The 19569-nt window shown below is 34.1% G+C and overlaps 2 protein-coding genes across 2 annotated transcripts in view; both read right to left on the bottom strand.

The window, feature by feature from the left end:
- NEB (nebulin) overlaps positions 1 to 10222 on the bottom strand; it is a 271288-nt gene extending 261066 nt beyond the window's left edge. The window contains exon 1 of the mRNA XM_040644991.1: positions 1427 to 10222. The gene's annotated coding sequence lies outside the window, so the exon portion shown is untranslated. The remainder of the gene's footprint in view (positions 1 to 1426) is intronic.
- A 138-nt stretch (positions 10223 to 10360) lies between these two features.
- The window catches only part of ARL5A (ADP ribosylation factor like GTPase 5A), a 26532-nt gene continuing 17323 nt past the window's right edge, over positions 10361 to 19569 (bottom strand). The window contains exons 5-6 of the mRNA XM_040644981.1: positions 13959 to 14110; positions 10361 to 11101 (exon numbers count right to left, since the gene is read on the bottom strand). Coding sequence (XP_040500915.1) covers positions 11053 to 11101; positions 13959 to 14110 — 201 coding nt within the window. The 3' untranslated portion in view covers positions 10361 to 11052. The remainder of the gene's footprint in view (positions 11102 to 13958; positions 14111 to 19569) is intronic.

Here is a 19569-nt window from a genome sequence, read left to right as displayed (position 1 = left end):
AGCCATATTCACCACGAAAAACATGTTGTATAAATTCAACTCACATCTTTTATTAAAGGTTCTCATCTGACAAATATTAGTAAAGCAGTCCATTAATCTATAAATAATTTTTTAAGTACAAAAATAGCCAGGTTATTTTATACTCTGAAAAATATTTTACATTTTCTTAAAAAAATGACTACACTCTTCCTAAAAAAAGTTTGTTTTATTAACATAAAGCCAAAATGTTAGCACCATTTATATGCACATTTATAACTTCAAATTCATGTCTATCTTTAGTAAATCAATCTTTTCCATTTTCTGTCAATTATTTTCTGACTCTCAAATATCGATCAATGTGAAACATTAATCAATTTAAAAGTGAAAATTTTAATTAAATTTAATTAAACTGCTCTTATTTTCACCCAGTAAATATCATGGCGTCTAACAGAAACTGTATAGAAATAAAACACCAACTTTACTTGTTTTTTACACAAGGGTTCCACAGAATACCACTTGTTAAAAAAGGGTTCCATTGCCAAAAAGGTTTTGAAAAATGGTGAAGTTGAAGTCTTAAAGCACTGGCAATATGCATAAAGCCATGCAATTAACAGCAGGCCTGTGCTTACTAACCAGGCTGTGGTCCAGTCCAGGGTCTAGTTTACGATACCATCCTGCTTACACGAAGCCTTCTTGAATCCCCCACTGGAAAGAATACCTCTTTCTTCTAATTCTCACTGCATATTTTGCTTTTATCTTTTTAAAATAACCTCTGAGTAAAGATCATGCTCAAGAGCAGTGAAATATCAAGTAATAAACCAAAAGAGTACTTAATCTTTTTATATTCACAATGATTGGTGAGAATTCTAACAAAATCATTCAACCTTGCACTGGACTTTGCAACTGGTATTGCATTAGTTAATTAATTTTATTAATCATCTTGATCTCTCTTCATAAGGCTTCCAAATGTAGTGTTAAATGAAGAAGAGCAAGAAACAAAACCCAAGAGCATCTCATTTACTCATAAATTAAAAACTATTTTTGTATTCCTTCCCATCCCAATTAAAACGATTCTAAAAACAAACAAAAATGATCCAACATTGTTTTCTAATTATTAATGTAATATGCTTGGTAGAGAATATTTAGCACAAAAGCACAAAGAATCAGAAAAATATCAACCATAGTGGTGTTGCCTTACAACAACCTGTAATATCTTCCTATCTTTTTTTCTATACTTACTTTCCATAGTTGAGATATTAGATGTAAAAGTTTGTATCCTTTTTTCCCCCCACTTCACATGTCACTATCATTTCCCCATGCTATTAAAGTCTCCTTGTAAAAAAATTTTAATGGCACATTTCATATTATAATTTAATATGTCGGTCATTAACAGATGGACACTGAATGTATTTTTTGAATGAATTAACACAAGACTTCCAACACTTACTTTTACATCTGAACTGTATTCAATGTAGGGCTTAGGCAGGGTCTGAAAAAAAGGCAAAACTTTATAAACACTTAAAGAAAATGTAGGATATATATTCCAACAGGTCAAAAAGCCAACCAGTTCTCTTTATGAATCCTATCACATTAACCATAAACTGTTTATTAAGGGGAAAAAAAGGAATAGTTACTATCACACACTCAGAGGACAGATAAAAATACCCTACAACCATTAGCTGTGGTATTTTCCATCTTCTCCACACAAAAATTTTGAACAAGAGACACAGACCAAAAAGAAAGGCGAACATATTCAACTAAAATTTTGAATTCTCACGAGACCAACTTAAGATACCACAAACAAGGTAAAAAGTTTAATGACACATGGAAAAAGATTAATAAACTTTCACAAACCCAGTAGCAAAATGTACAAAGGAGAGTGAAAATTTTATATAAAATAAAATGACCAAAAATCTATGAAGATATTCAAACTCAGTTGTAAACCAAAGAAATGTAATTATACAGGTGGGGTATCACTTTTCACCCAGGGATCAGCTGAGACTTAAAAAAAAAAAAGAAACAGGTATTACTTGAAATAAACAAAGATGTGTTCCTGAAACTTAAAACCTTGTTCATCAAAAGCAATTTTCTTACAAAGATAATGATGAAATGGGAATTCAGTCACACTTGGGAAAGAGTACAGTCTATATTATTAAATTGAATATGAACTTTCTATAAGACAAAGAACCTTTAACAGAAGAGTAAAAGGACTAGCATTGAAAGCTGACAGTTGTAGACTGACATGCTTTCAGGAAAGCATCACCAAGGAAGAAGACAGGTCATCTAATGCCAGATGATAAAAAGTGGAGAGTATCCTTCCCCAATATTAAAAAAGGTCAGCTGGAAGTATATATTTTTATAGGTTTTTCCCTTCTATTCTTCCAAAAAGGAATCAATGATTAGCACATGTTGGACACATTACAAGGAGGTTAACAAGTAAGCTTTCAACAACAAATCACAGGCTGAAGATCAGAGAAACCTGCATTTTGCTGACTGGGAAAAACTGGTGAACATACACCAACAACCTGGAAATGCCTGGATGAAGCGGTCGTGGCCTGTGAAGAGTGAGAACAGGTTAATGCAGTATACAGTGCTTTAATATAAAGATGGCCATGTGTTTGAGTGAGGAACTGATCAGGACGTGCGGGAACTTTGGAGAAGACAACTGGGCAACATGCCACTAGTGCCTTTTAGAAGTCCATACACTTTGGCACAGAAATTCAACTTGTAGATCGAATGAAAACTAAATTCAAGTATTAATTGCGGTATTGTTTTTAATGGCGAGAAAGAAGTAACAAGTTAATGTACATCAACAGAAGACTGGTTAAATAAATTGGGACAGCCCAAACAGCAAATACATCATTAAAATAATTTTTATATGTGAAATATGTCTATAGTATATTGTAGGAAAACTACAGGGCACTTAGAATTCTATATTGAAAACATACACTCAAATATATACATACATATCCATCCCAAAGTATCAATACTGGCTTTCAGAATGGTGGGACAATGGATGATTTTAATTTTCTTTTTACTATATCTCTTTTTGGGTTTTTACTCAAAGAAATATGTATTTCTTATGTAATTTTTTACACTAATAAACACTTTAATGCCAAAAAAGATAATTATAAAAATTAAAGGGGCAAACTGGGAAGTCTGTAAAATCATGATTAAGTGCTAACGTATTTACTATTTAAAGGATTTAATTGACTTATAAGAAAAACAGTGAGATTCTAATAATAAATGAACAAAGCTAAAGAAGAAACTAAAATATATAGAAAGTATCAATTAGCAAGTGCAAAGTAAGACAACATGATTATCCTTTTATTAAAGTGGAAAGATTTTAAAAAAAAACCCACAATATTACTTAAATGTGAACAGGCACTCTCTCAAACCCCATCATACCTTTTAATCCAGTAGTTGCACTTCTGAAATTCTAGCTGAAAGAAACATTGCTAACTATGAAAAAAAGCTTTTAGTAGAATATGTCCTTCACAATGTTCCTTGCACAAGAAAATAATGAAAATACAGTAGAATACTATCTGGGAATCCAAAATCTAGAAGCAACCAAACATTGGGACTGCTTCAAAAAGATCTCATCCATGCTGATAAGAGAATAATTTGCTAAAATGCAAGGCATGTAGTGATGTGAATAACTGGTCACTTAGGCAGGTCACGGTCACAGAATTACAAAAGGTCGGTACCAGTCATAAGGGACACACTTAAAAGGCTTGTCAGAGGCTATTATATCTTGTGAAAATCTCATTATTTTCAGGGGACAAAGGTGACTTAGTAGCAAAAGAGGGGTAATCCAGATGTGAAAATGAAAAAAGCGCATAAGGATCAAGATGATGATAAGATTTTTTTCCCAAAAGAGCTTTGTATCATTTACCATTTCAATGTCTGCAGATGCTTACAATAAACTGTTATGTTCCTGACATTCCTAGATGCAGACCCACACAAATTTCAAATAAATAAAATTTGTATACACCACTTATTGTACTGCATGATGTTTTTAGGCCATTTTTAAGGAAATAAATCTGATTTCTACCACAAGAACTAATGAGAAAAACATATAGTCCCCTTGAATCCTTTCTGAAATAAGGCAGAATTAAATAAGAATTAAATCAGTCAGCATGCTATAATTACATAAGTAAAAAAAACCTATCCATGGGGGAAAAACCCACAATAATATTATTAGTTCTCATTCATTCATTTATCAACATATACAAATGGAACACCTGTTACATACTCAGCACCGTGCTCAGCACTAAGAGATATAAATTGGTAAACACAACACAGTCACTGGCTGTCCTGGAGCTTACATTCCACTGGAGGGGAGACAGACAATATTCAAATAAGCATACACATGGGGGTGATTCCTCTTCCCCAACTTTTTTTCTTTTTTTTTGTTTACTATCAACCATTCTCATGAATGTTCACTTTAATAATACTCATTTTAAATGACCAGACTTTTCTCACAGTTTAAGACAAATTACTTACATAAACCGGTCACTATTTATCTGGTTCATGTCCAATTCAAATACCCAGAAGAAAAAGATAGAAAGCTCTCTATGTATTATCTAAGTCCATAAAAAGGTTCCCAGAGAAGATCAGGACTATCCTTTTGTCATTTGCATAATGCAGCTATCATATCTTTTCAACTGCCCTGGCAGATCCCAGCCCTGGCCAGTAAATAAAGCTACCATCACTAAGTCTAAATACATTCAGAGACTAAATCAGAATAAAAACACTGACAACACAGACATGTGAATAATAATTATAATTAACCCCTTCTAAAAGAAAAGGTATATGTAATAGTACATAACAGTAACAATTTAACCCATTTTTTTTTCCTTTTTACTCAAAGCATAAAGCAGAGACAACACTTTATCCCAGGTTAACATGCAACTTTAAAAAAAAAAGTTAATATACATATTAAACATGGAAACTCACCAGTAAAACCTTATTTTTCATTTCCCCCCAAACATATCTTGACATGATTCCTTTATTTCATAATAAACAAGGCCCTACCACTGGTCACCTGACCAATGCCTTAACATTTCTGGAGCTTGACAGTTGAGTGAGTTATGGGCATAAGAACACTGTTATAAGTATAATGAAGTAACACATCTGCAAAGCAGCTGATAAGACTGCTTTACCAACGAAGAGGTCCCTATTCCAATCTGCCATTCCCTCCCAACCCGTACAAAAACAAATATCCTCCAGCCATCCGTGAAGTTGTCTTGTCAAGAGAGGCCTGAAACATTATTTCCCTAGGTATCTAACACATCAGCAGCGATGAACTATAAACCACCTAAGTACTCTAAGATCCTTACTTTTTGGAATATTCCTTGAGTGTAAAATTTTCTTAGGATACAGAGAAGCACAAGTTCAAAAAAAGATAAAGACAGATTTTTCTGCCTCTTCATGCATACAAAGCTTGACTCAAAACTTTTTATTATATTAGAAATCCCAATACAGCGAACCTAAAAACTTTCAGAAGTTTTTCTAATTTCTTTTGGTATTAAATGTGGCTTCAACTATGTCAATATACATAGAGCTCAATTTGGGAGGGGTAGTTACACAAATAGACTACTTGGAATGCATTTTCATGTAGGCTTGTCTAGGAAAATACAATAAAGAAGGAAGACTATCTACAAGTATTTGTCATATTTAAAATCAATACTGTTAGTATGATGTATTTTAAGCACAAATTAAAATTAGTATGCATTTTTCTCATCTCTAGCAACCAAAAGAGCGATGCTTAGACATAATTACAGCTTCCTCCTCGATGTGTTATCTTGAACATTAACCCAGAAGATTTTTAAAAGTGCTCTGCAGGTATCACCTCCTCTCAAAAAAACCACAGAGGGACATAATATAAGAAAAGGCTACTCCAATCTAAATGACTAGTTCAAGCAAAAATAATTAGAGGAATTCTGTATATCACCAATGTAAGAAGTTTTGGAGAAGAGAATAGTATACAATTATTTAGACTCATGTACACATTTCACTTTCCATGCAAGATGATTTAAAATATAAACACACTGTAATTGTAAATCACTGAATATACAGTGAAGTTTCTGCCCCCAGAATTTATAGTCACACTCTATGGTCAGAAAAAAAGGAAGGGAGGGAGGGACGGAAGAAGGGAAATATGAGAAACATAATAGGAGTCTATCGAGTATTTTAGTTTGTAAGTAGAATCTAAACCAAGAGGAAGGATTTGGGCATGCACACACACAAAATGGATCAAGATCTCAACAGTGTGATCAAAATTACTCCCCACTAAGTACCAGGAGAGTTAAGAGGCTACTCTTAAATAAGCAGTAAACTTTCACCAAAGTTTTAAAACACACAATATAATTTTCTGTGAGTGAAAATTATTGTTAAAAAAAACAGAAATAGGGTTCAATTTTCTAGCCTCTATCTTAGCAAAAGGACAACAGAATTCTGCTCATATTTCCTAAACTATGGTTTGTTATCTAGGTTTTTGTTTGTTTGGTTTTTACTCAAATAAAGCACAAACTGTGACTCAGAAATCCTTCGGGCTTTGTCATCAGTATACCAAGCACATATAATACCATAGAAAACACATATAATTTATTAGATGGACTTAAAATCCCACACAAATCAATTTTAGGCACTTCTTGGGTATAGACTATGGGAATCTTCTTTCAAAGAACAGCATATCTAGCAGGCAAGACCATAAACTTTAGTTTTTAGAACAATACATAACAACTAGACAATTGATTTTTAAAAAATGCATGTAATTAACCCGACTATATCCTGTTACAATTTCTTCACAATTCCACACACCACTTTAGGGTTTAATAGAAAAGTCATTTTTTTTAGCATCCAAATTTGAAAAATTTTTTTTCCTTTATTTCACCAATATGGTCTTAAAACTATCATACATTCTTCAAGGAGGCAGGAGACAGAAGTTCTATTTTTGTATAGGCGGAACTTTAAGTCAGTACTGTCTATACTGTGTCTACATCTATACAGAATCAACACATGACAGCTGATGATTCTGATGTCTTTTAAATCCTATTTCAACAGGCTTATTTTGTAAAGATAGGCTTCTCATTACTAATTCCTTTAGACATCTAATGTATGTTTGTGTTCTTTAAGTAAACATGAGGAAAAAAATAGAACGTGGGCTATGGTTTTAAGGATGTCTTTGGGGAAACACTACGTATAAATCTGGTTTGGCATATTTTTCTAACTCAAGTTGTTTGTACAGATATCCTCCAAAACGTAATCCATTGTTGGTAATGGTAAGATAACGTATACATAACTTCATCCCTTCCATGCTTAACCAGCAGCTTAAGGAGCTGGTAAAGTCTAGGTAGTTCTGTTATCCTTCTGAATCTACTTTTCAGTGTATGAAGCTAAAATCAAGAAGTATTAAAATGTTAAATATAGTATAAAGGATTTTACCACTGAATTCATATGCTGTATATACAGCAAGCCAGTCTTCTGATGTACTCAACAACCCTGACAATACTCTCTAATGAGCAAAGTACAAATTGATAAATCAAGCCAGTGGTGGGGAGATACCAAAGAACTAGAGAACCTACTTAGAAACTGGTCTGGGGAATGACGGCTATAAGGCAAAGTTTAGAATACCTCCAGGACTGAGTAACACACCTTCACTGATGGTGAATGAAGATACAGGGGAGCGAGGGATGTCTAAGCTATGGGAAAGTGGATCTGCAGCAAGAAGTTCTAGATATTCGGACAGTTGGGAGGGGTCAAAGATAAGTCATGCAAAGAAACCATGTCTCTACCCAGCTTTGAAAGAGGGATTGGTGCCAGGATACAACTGGGTAATTGAGAAAAGACCCCAAAGTCCAAGAAAAATCTGGGATGTGTTGCTATCCTCTAGATACAAAGTAAAACACACTACAGATACATTCCCAAAAATGCCTGCAGAGAAAACTAGAAAGTTGTTTACAGTTTTTCTATTTACACTAATCTAAACAGATGTTGAGGTTGTCTGTACTGTATGTGGTTGCTGTAAGTGACAGCAAGACATGTAAAGTGCTACAAGAGAGAGGACAACAGAACCCCATTTCTAGGCATCTTAATTCTACACACTCAGACAAAAAAGAAAAGAGTATTTCAGGGACTTCCTGCCTTTCCTCAAGCTCCCTGCACTTTTCTGTAACTACCTACTAGGCACTTCTTAAAGGCCAGAAAGCAGAAACTCTTCTATTTTATGCCACACTTAAAATCACCTTAACTATCTGCATTAAAAATGCCAGCCAGCAGTGCTAAAACACTTTTTTTATTCTTAAGGCAAAACGTCATATCCCATACCCACTGCTCCCTGCCCCCCAAACCACCTGCCTTCACTGTATTCTTTGCCCATCCTAAGAGCCAAAGAAGATAGAACTGAACAATTTCAAACTAGACTCCTCAATATAATGTGTAAGATATACTTTATAAATGCTATTATCACAAAATCAAACATATTTAAATGCTTATAGCATATGGTTATTTTTACCAAGATATCAAGAATAATTATATGACTTCTAAAATTAATATCAAACAGGATATTCAAATCCAGCCACATGTACAGAGGTATGAAGCTTTGTTCTTTTCAGAGGTGAGTACAATGACTCTAAATAAGATGACTGTTTACACCCAAAAGTAGCACATTAAAAACCAAAAGCACTGCCCTTTGCTTATTTCTACTTAAACTACATATAAATCGCCAATATGACTACTCATGAGGCTCTCCATCATATTTGGAAATAATACTGTTAAAATTATCTTGATGTATATTCATACATGAAATTAAAATTTTTCTCATTGTAATTTTGGTTTTATGTACAAGTATATAGGTACAACCTTATTTCTAATGTTTAGCCTAGAAAGGTAGAATGTAACAAAAAATCATGTTTTGTAAATGTGGTACAAGATTTCATGCATTCTCATGATGCCATGTCAGTCACCTACCACACTAAACCAACTGTAACAAGGTAGTGCATGCTTTAAACATCCAACTAAGAATAAATTTTAGCCAACACCTTGACGAGAAGGGAATGTGCTGGTATAAGGCTGAGGTGACGCGGCAGCAACCCACGGGACTAAGCCATGACTATTCAAATGAAAAGATAAAAAGGGTAAAAAATGTGAATTTGCTGGACTACTTTACAGAATATTTATCTCTGATGAAAATGCAACATCTGCAAAATGGATTTGGGTTTTTAAGGGACTTTTTAATATAAAACAAGTAATTCCTAATAATGATTTGAAAAAGTATGAGAACATATGAACAAATAAAGCTTAGTAATTTAGAATTTACTTTTGTAAAAGCAAGTTGACAAATACTAAAATGTTATACTTGCATTATGAACATTGTAATATAAATATAAAACACAAAACATCTGCTGTTAAACACTGACCTCCCATGCCTGACTTGGATTTAGATATTAAGTATATTATATTTTACAGAAAGAAACTTTCCAAGTTTTGTCAATGTTTGTGGTGTATACTATTATCCCTCATCAAAATCTGCATGAAATCTAAAAGGCTGGTATTAAAAGTAGTTATTTCTTTTCTTCAAAATTCTAAAACATGCCAGTTTGGATCAGCCTTCAGATTTTCACGGCATGAAACACATACAAAGAGAGTACCCAAAAATATGTTTGAACACATTTAGGATAAGTTTGTTTACAATTACAACAGAAATACTTTGAACCTTCATAGCTTTCCATTTTCAGTGAAAAAAATAATATCCTAAGCAAACATAAGATATTTGGGGTCAAGTTACTTCTTTGGAAAAATGATATATCATGTTGATCAACTTTTAAACCAAATTCTTAAAAGCATTTAAAAAAGTTTATATTTTATAATCGTCAATGCATTTATGTGGTGTTAAGATTAAAAAAAAGTACAGAAACAAAATCTCAAACTATCCCAATTCCTAAAATGAGAAAATTTCAAATTAAGAAATAACCTTTGTTGCTTAGAAAATAAGCTTTACTTTTCATCTCAAACTCATTTTAAATGCTTGACATATAATTCGATTCCTAAGAAGATGCTAGGTAAATTATTTGATTAATATTTATAGGGTGATACTTCTCTGGGTAGACTATTTTCCACAACAGCTTCCCATTAATGTTGGAAAAAAAAAATCACTTGATAATTTTAATCACAATTAATGATTGACTGATTAATGGATTAACAATTTTCTCAGTAATTGAGATGGCACAGATCCAATAAAGGAACCAATCTGATAACTGCTCATTGTGAAAATCTGTCCATTCATAATACTAAGCCAAAAATCTGCAGATACTCTACTCAGTTGGATTATATGTTTTCATGTATGTAATTTGATCAACAAAAAAATAGGTACACACTGTTGAGCTTTCTCCTTTTTCTTTCTTTTTTTTTTTTTAAGAGCAGCTCAATGATTTTGCGAGTTGGTTAGTACAATACAGAGAACACAGGGGGAAAGCACAAAATGGCACTTAACACCAATGCCAGTACTCATCTCATTATGGTCATTAAGGATATTATTACTTTTTGTGTTATTTGCTTTTCTTTAGAACATAATCAAAGCCATAAAGTGGAATTTGAGGTATATACACAATACATATACAACCTTATGCAAAATACTTCTCATAATTAACATTACATTTTAAAATATTGGAAACTGAGTATCTGTGCTGATTTGTATTTTGACTTAATGGAACATGAAGAGAATAACATTCAACTAGGGAGGGTTATACTGACAATAAAGCTCTTAAAGTGAAAAATGTCTTCCTCTCCCTTTGTACTTACCACAGGCTACACAATGTCCTGAGAGGATTCATTATGAGAAAAATGGCAATCACAGCTTTAAAGACCTTGCTTTGGAAGGAACTAATGAGAAAGCAGATTGGAAAGTGAGACTTCATCTTTGTTTTCAAATAAGTGGTCTTAATTTTTCTTCTTATAGAAAAAGTTTAAATCAGTTTATTATAAATATATCTAAACCATTAATTTTTGCAGCTTTCAGGTAAAGTCCAGCACTTCGTTTATACAAAGTCTATGAGAAGAGGTCAGTAGAGATCATCTAATCTTAAGTCGTGACATCATCCATTCAAGTCCTTGGCATAATCTATAAAGAATAGAAAATCATTTGATTAAATTCTCAATTAAAAAGCTATGAACAACAAACTAAAAGATAACATTTTTCATTTTTCTAAACAACAAAGATTAAAAAATCAATAATATTCAATGCTGTTGTTATTGTGGTGAACCCATACTCTCATATACAGTAGTATAACCACACTTTTCTGGTTTTGTTACGTCTCTAGTGCCTAGACCACTGCCTGACACATAAAAGGAGCTCAATAATTATATAATGAATATCCACAGAAAGTAATTCAGCAATACGTATCAGAAATATTTAAAATATCAATCTTTTTTTCTACTTCTAGAAATATATTCTAAAAAAACAGTAAGAGACAAGGACAGGTTGATGTATAAGACTGTTCATCAAAGCATTTTTAATAGGTAAAAGTAAAATTTAAATACTTAGAAATGCAGAAAAAATTTAAATTAGAGAACAGTGATATCATGAAATATTAAAAATTTCCTTTCAAGGATAATTTTACAGTATGATAAAATGCTCATGATATAAATGAAATAAAAGTGGCAGGATATTAAACTAATTATACAGTTGAGCTGGTAAAGTATACACATAATATGTATGTTACATCTATATATTTTAAAAATTTGAAGGGAATAAAATCTCTCAATGCATAATTGAGAACAGCACAAAACATAGAAAAGAGATGTTCACTAAAATAAAACTAAATGTTTAACGAGAGGAAAATGGCTGTGTATATTATAACAAAATGAAAGACTGCTATAAAATATTAACTATTATCAATGAGAAGCTTTTACAGATAATAAACTATGCTACTATATTTAATTAAAGAACACCAGAACTCAGATTTTTGTGGAAGTATGAATCTAATAATGTAAAAGAAGAAAAAGAAGACAATGAGATAAGTAAATGGTTATTTTGGTGTTGGCTCATACTCTCCCTACTGTTACTAGATTCCTTACTTTTAAACTACTGATAGGAAATGGTGCAAAATAATAAAAATAATAGGTGAATAAATTAAGTCCAAACTGTTAAATGAACTGTCGTTAACTAATAGCAAACTAGAAACTGTGCTAAGTACTTAATCTTTACAATGCTGGAACCAGAACCCTTCCCATACTACAAGAGGGAACCCAGGCTTAAGTATGGGAACCCAGGCTTAAAAGACGCTAGCAAATGGCAGAGGTGGGAGTCAAAATACCAACTAAATACTAAAACCTAGAGCTTAGATCAAGGTGGCCAGACTGCAGAAGGGAAACATTTTCTCCAAAACCAAACATTTCCACTTGATAATTACTGCAGAGGGAAGCCCACATAAACCAAAAATTAAAAAGATAGAACATCATCCATTGATATCCTCTTTTAAAAATGAAACTGCCAGGCTTTGTATCTATCCTAACTAATGATATATTTCCACACAATTACTCCAAGTAGTTAAGTCAAATCTTCTGCCAATCCTACATGACCTTCTTTGTTGTCAAATTTAGTATTAAAATCAGTGCTTTTGCTTAAAGACCTTTGGCAGACAAATATAAAGTATAAAGATATACCTATATCAATATGTATTCAACTATTTGACAAAGAAACATGTAATGGATAAGGTATTTTTACCTAAATGAGTATGTGGACAATGGGTATTATCTGTGACTTTTTTTTAAACAAACATATTTGCTTTTTTGAGGTTCTAATTACGCTCTATCAAATGTCTGTAATCAGAAAATAGGGCCTTCTATTTCACTAAGATTCATCTTCATCTCCAATTTAATTCTTTTTTCTCTGCTTTTAAATACATACACGAGGGATTCTAAACAGAGGTCTTAAATTTGGGGTCGAGGTTCTTCTGATGTTAGGCAAGACCAGAAGCTTGGGGCAGAAATAGATGAGGTAGCTGAAGTGGGAGAAACTCTCCTCCACAAGACCATGGTGGAGGTGAACTGATATGATACGTTACTAAAGCTATCTATCTCTGTCCCAAGCTTCTGCCCTTTCCTATACCTCAAATTTAAGACCTCTAATTAGAACCCTCATCTCCAATTTCATTGCTTTTAAATACACAGATCCACCATATTTTGGAAAAACAACTACCACAAAAACCTTAAGCTGCTCATCTCTTTTAGCTTTTTATCCTATTTCTAACCTCCTTTATTCCATCTCTTCTAACAGCGCTCTCTCCCTCCTCCTGATCCTTGACCTTATATTTGACAATGCTGACAACCACTTCTTTCTTGAAAGCCTTTCATCTCTGGGCATTAGACTAGGGCAAAATTCTACTGTAGGCATCTAACTTTCTTTCCCAAACCAGGAACCTTCATGCCAAACTCTCTCCAACTCCAAACCCCCGCCCCCTTTTAAAGTGCACAACCTCCTCTTGACAATACTGGTGGCAAAATGAGTATCCCAAATTAGTCTCACACTTGAATCCTTTTCTAGTTCAGCTTCCTTACGGATAAAATGTAAATTAAAACCAACTGGTCCACAGGATTGTTACCACAACTAAATGATACACTGTATGGAAAGCACTCAAGGCACAGGACATTACAGTATTAAGACCCACCACCAGCGCAAGAACTGTTTCCTGACTTGTCCAGCTCCCCACAACACTCCCATTTCTCTGAATTCCTACAGCAACTCTATCATCTATTTCTTCACATGGATTAGTTCAGTATGTTTATATGTATTATGCATATGTTTTAGGTTTTATTCTTTACAGGACCAAGCTAAAAACTCTAATTACAGATAAGGACTATGTCTCAGATCTCTCCCTTACATTGTTTTATACATGGTAGCCTTAAATATTTATTGATTTTAAGAAGAAATACATGTTTCTAAACTAAACACGTTTTCCAAAAGGAAGACCTCTTACCCCTCGCCAGTAAGAGCACAGCATGCCTGGATATGCCATTGGTGATCTTTAATAGAAGTTAGTTTCAAAAACTGGGAGATTTCTGCTACAGTCATGCATTCTTTAACATCTTGTTTATTAGCAAAAATCAGCAATCCAGCTTTCCGTAGGTCCTACAGAAGCAAACAAAATTGTAAAGGCCAGTGCATTTTATTCATAGATTTTCCAACTTAATTAACTGAATACTTTTGATCTTTTAACCTGGAATTCTTCAACTACTTGACATAGAGTTTAATTCTCAGTTGGAAGGTGCTATCCTAAACCAATCCTATTCTTCTGAGACGTATGTCCTCTATCTTTGTTAATGAAGATTTTTCAGGTTTGAATATTCAATAGGGCCACTTTGCATTGGCATTAAGTTGATCAAATGTCCCAATTAGATAGTAAGGTCTACCACTTCTAGGCTTTGCCTCTGAGGCAAATTCTTTAATTTTTCCAAATTTGTTTCTCATAACTAACATTTATTATCTAATCTGAACAAAACACCCATTATGTCAACCATTTTCCAAACAAAACCTCTTTAATCCTCACAAAAGATTCCTATAAGATTCCCATTTTACAGATGAGGAAACTAAGACTCAGCAGTGAGTAACTCATACAAGGTCATATAGCTACTCAATAACGGAACCAGGTTTGAACGGAGATCTTCCCTGCTATAGCTGCTGCCCCTCTTTTAAAAAATGCTGAGATTGGGGCGCCTGGGTGGCACAGTCGTTAAGCCTCTGCCTTTGGCTCAGGGCGTGATCCCGGCGTTATGGGATCGAGCCCCACATGAGGCTCCTCCACTATGAGCCTGCTTCTTCCTCTCCCACTCCCCCTGCTTGTGTTCCCTCTCTCGCTGGCTGTCTCTCTGTCAAATAAATAAATAAAATCTTTAAAAAAAAAAAGAAAAAAGAAAAAGAAAATGCTGAGATTACCACCTGCCTCCTGGGGATGAGGTTTGGATGAATGAACTACTCTACATGAAAAACACTCCAGTTCAGTACCTGGCTTTGGGTAACAAACAGTCCAGTAAATGTTAGTTCACTTATTGCCCTGAAAATGAGGGCCATCTTTACCTTTCTGCATACCCCAAAGTGACTGGTTTAATGTTTTACTCACAAAGCAGGCCAATGGTTATTCATCTCCTTTTGCTCTGTCCTACCCTTTCGTTTCCCGTTTTTAAAGCCAGGGACTTCCTTGATAATCTATTGAAAGTTATGAACCTTTTCGTCAAAAAATTGTACATTTATATATATGCAAAAAAAGATTTATATACGATGTTAGGGTGTTAAGAGATACCCTAAAGTCCATTCACGGATCCTAAATTAAGAACCCATGATGGGATGCACTCAACTGGTAGATTAAACTTCCATAAAATTATATATATATATAATTTATATATATATAAAGAAATACTGAGAAAACTAAGGTTTCAGTGCTGTGCTTGCAAGTTTTCTCAAATGTGTTGAATGACATCATTCTTCTTAGGGATTTTTATAGGCTATTTTGATTTCAATCATGTGTATATGTGTTTGAAACAAGAAAGTCTTTAGTATATACAAACTATAGAAATGATCTCTGAAAGTACAGTCTTAAGAAAGTCTTTAGTATATACAAATTGACACTGCTCCACGTTATTTTACTCTGTGAGAACAGAGTTTCAACAATTTCTTTGATTTTTTTTTCTGATGTCAGTAAAAAATATAAGTAATAAGTTTCTTATTTGGAGTTACGCAACATGTTTTATAGAACAATCAAGATATACTTTTAGTTACAGCGCCCTCTGCAGGATAGCAGCTATGCTACCACGGTTAATGACAGTTACCTGAAAAGCTTGGTCAGAAAGGGATACTCTAGAATGTTAAGTTTTAAGATTTTACAGTCAATTTATTTTATCTATGTTCAGTTCATCTGTCTATATAAAAGGCAAAAAGTTGAAGAGATGGACTATAACCAGTACATCTACTCTATTCATTATCAAGGATCAAATACTTTTTCTCCTACCCTAAATGGAAAACAGAACACTTATCAATAGTTGATATGCGGCTGAATCATTGAGTAGGTGGACTTTCCATGGAATGGAATTCCTATCTTCCCATCTTCCAGGTTTCAATATCTCTTGCTAGAGTATGCTGAAATCTTATATAGGTCAGGACTGCTAATGCTGGCATGTTTAAAGAGCACATTTCTGACATTAGAAATACCTGGCACAAGTTAGAACACATCGTTTACACTATTTTATTTGCACGTAATCTATATTCATCAATCCTGGTGAAGAAATTTGGAGAAACCCCTAGACTGAAAATTGGAAAACATAACAAATAAAGCTATTTATTGAAAAGTCTCAAAATAAAACCCACATTGAATCTAATTTTCCTAGATTTCACTGGCTCAAATTTTTAAAATTGGGGTTCTTGTTTTAAAAAAACAAACATATAGCTATTTTCCCTAATTTTGAGTATCTAGGAAGAGAAGAAAATCTTCATGTACTTTTTATTCAATAACCTCAGGACCAATTATGCATTATGTTAACAACAGAAAAGAGATATATTGGATTAAGGCTGCTCATCAACTTGATTTAATAAGAGGTCAAAGTACAAGGTGAACAGTGGTGATTTTTATACATCAGCCATTTTAAACTTTGAAAAACTTTCTGCTACCTATTACAGATTGTTGTTAAGAGTCTAAAAATATTTTTTCATTCAGTCAAGAAGATGAACAGCAGCACGTGCAAGACATATTTACTTAGCATCTTCCATATGCCATATGCAGTTGTCAATTTGTTTCTCAAAGCTCCATTTGTGAAGGTAATTCCTAGAAGTTGAGTCACTATGAATAAAACTTCATCTATACTTTTATGTTTGGAACTATTTTAAAATTCATGAGCTTCAAAGTTTTGCACTTCATTTAAGATGAGGCTTTCATGGGGCGCCTAGGTGGTTCAGTGGGTTAAGCGTCTGCCGTCAGCTCAGGACATGATCTCAGGGTCCGGGGATGGAGCCCTGCATTGGGCTCCCTGCTCAGTAGGGAGTCTGCTTTTCCTTCTGCCCCTCCACACCCCACACTTCTGCTCGTATGCTCTCTCTCAAATAAATAAATAAAATCTTTAAAAAAAAAAAATGAAGCTTTCAGAAATATTTAAAATCGTTTCATAGTTTCATATCTAGTAATACATGTAAAGCATCATTATTAGTGATGACAATAAGATTTTATTGGTTACTGTGATATATATGAAACACCCAACTAAATCCATGTCAAAATCTGTTTTTCACTCACATTCTCATCTTTGATCCATTTGCCCCTTCCAAAACTGCCTATTTGGCTCTTCCTGACCCTATTAAATGGCTTATCTAGCTCCCAACTTCGTCCATAATTCCCTTCTTTTCTGGCAATCTCCCCAGTGTGTCACTTTCCAAGGAGGCCTTATTTCTTAACAAAGGGCCTGAATGATGAGAATGCAAATTCAAATCCCGGTTCTTAAAAATCTGGTCAAGTCACTAATTTTCTGGGCCTCACCCATAAAAGATGGGTAACACCCATAACAGAGGAAGTTAAGTGACCAGCTTAAGTTAATACCCCTAGCTAGTAAAATTCAATGACTTTGAGTCCTACCACTGGGCTCTTTGATCCTGCTACATATTGGCAAATTAGAATAAGAATCAAAGAAAGAGGCTACCTGTTAAGATAGCAAAAACAGCCAAAAGACAAATACATTTGTGTCTTATTTTTCTTTTTCCTAAGTCTTCATAAAACAACAATAACCCTTTGGTGTAAACAATAACCCCTTGGTGTAAAATACAAAGGGAAAATTAAAAAAAAAAAAAACCCTCAGTTTTCTACCTTAAATTTTATAGCTTATTATTTCCCAAACTAGAATCGAAACTTTTAAATGCATGATTAGCAAGATGTATTTAAAGAATAAAAATCCAAGGAGTTTAATACAGCTGCCAGAATCAGTCCAAAATGGGACACTGCATCATGGTGGGCATGAGCACCACACAGAAAACAGGAACTTCAGGGGCACCTAGGTGGTTCAGCTGGTTGAGGGATTGACTCTTGATTTTGGTTCAGGTCATGATCTCAGAGTCATGAGATCAAGCCCCACAGAGGGCTCCATGCTGACAGCTGGAGCCTGCTTGGGATTCTCTCTCTACCTCTCCCTCTGCCCCTCCCCCTACTCGCACACTTGCTCTCCCCCTCTATTAAAAAAATTAATACGAAACGTCATTACAAAGATATCCAGTTTTTTTTAGATTTATTTATTTATTTGAGGGGAGGAGGGGCAGTGGGATAGAGAATCCCAAGCAGACTCCGCACCAAGTGCGGAGCCCAACTCGGGGCTTGATCTCACAACCCAGAGATCATAACCTGAGCAGAAACCAAGAGTCAGATGCTTAACCAAATGTGCCATCGAGGCACCCCAAAAAGATATCCCAATTTTCTTAAGCTCTGTTGAAATTCCATTAAAATTAAAATTACATATATATACTAAATACTAATTTTTCTATTTCCACCTATAAATGAGTTGCGAAAGTAACATCTGCAATGAAAGACATACAAAAAAATCAATTGCTACTACAGTATTATATGATTTTATAGTTACTATTACCAGTACTAACTATATTTTTTAGTTTATTTAATTTTTAAATTATGCTACCAGTAATATTTCTCAAAGACTAAGAAAATGTGGTTAGTCATATAGTTTTGTTTAGTCAAAGGGACAATATCAGAGAAACCTAAGAGCAACAACATTTAAGTATTAGTCTGATAACTAAGTTACAATCAAGACTTGCTAAGTGCCCATGAGACTTTAAAATCTCATTTCCTGGGATGCCTGGGTGGCTCAGTCGGTTAAGCGTCTGCCTTCGGCTCAGGTCATGATCCCGGGATCCTGGGATCTAGCCCAGCATCGGGCTCCCTGCTCAGCAGGGAATCTGCTTCTCCCTCTGCCTGCTGCTCCCCCTGCTTGTGCCAGCTCTCTCTGACAAAATCTTTTTAAAAAAATTCATTTCCAATGATAACCTTCTGTATAATTAATTTATACAAAATGCAAAATGCAATCCAATTTAGGTCTTTTCACCCAGGAAAACTTCTAGACCAAATTAATCTAGGATAAAAGAAATAAAATTCTACAACAGATTCCAAAATCTTTCTGCTGTTTCCAGATACACTTCCAATTTGGCAAGCATCAAAATTATAAAGCAGGAATGGCCGGCAGATAAATAACTTCTTAAACAATCTGAAGTAGGGGTGCCTGGCTGGCTCAGTTGGTAGAACATGTGACTGTTAAACTGGGGTCATGAATTTAAGCCCCATGTTGGGCGTAGAGCTTACTTTAAAAAAACTGTTTCAAACCTAAAAGTTTATTTAAAAAACAAAGAAATAAAAATTGGAGTGGTATTGTCATTAGAAAGTAGGAAGAACAAATGTGATAGAGAAATACCTCTCACAGGGGCACCTGGCTGGCTCAGTTGGAAGAGCATGCAACTTTTGATCTTGGGGTTGTGAGTTCAAGCTCCACACTGGGTGTAGAGGTTACTTCAATAAATATTTAAAAAAGAAAGAAAAGAAAAGAAAAGAAAAGAAAAGA

This window comes from Ursus maritimus, unplaced genomic scaffold, assembly GCF_017311325.1.
Source record: "Ursus maritimus isolate PB19 unplaced genomic scaffold, ASM1731132v1 scaffold_1, whole genome shotgun sequence".
NCBI lineage: Eukaryota > Metazoa > Chordata > Mammalia > Carnivora > Ursidae > Ursus > Ursus maritimus.
The sequence above is the reverse complement of the archived record's forward strand: the minus strand, read 5'-3'. Positions and strand labels throughout refer to the sequence as shown.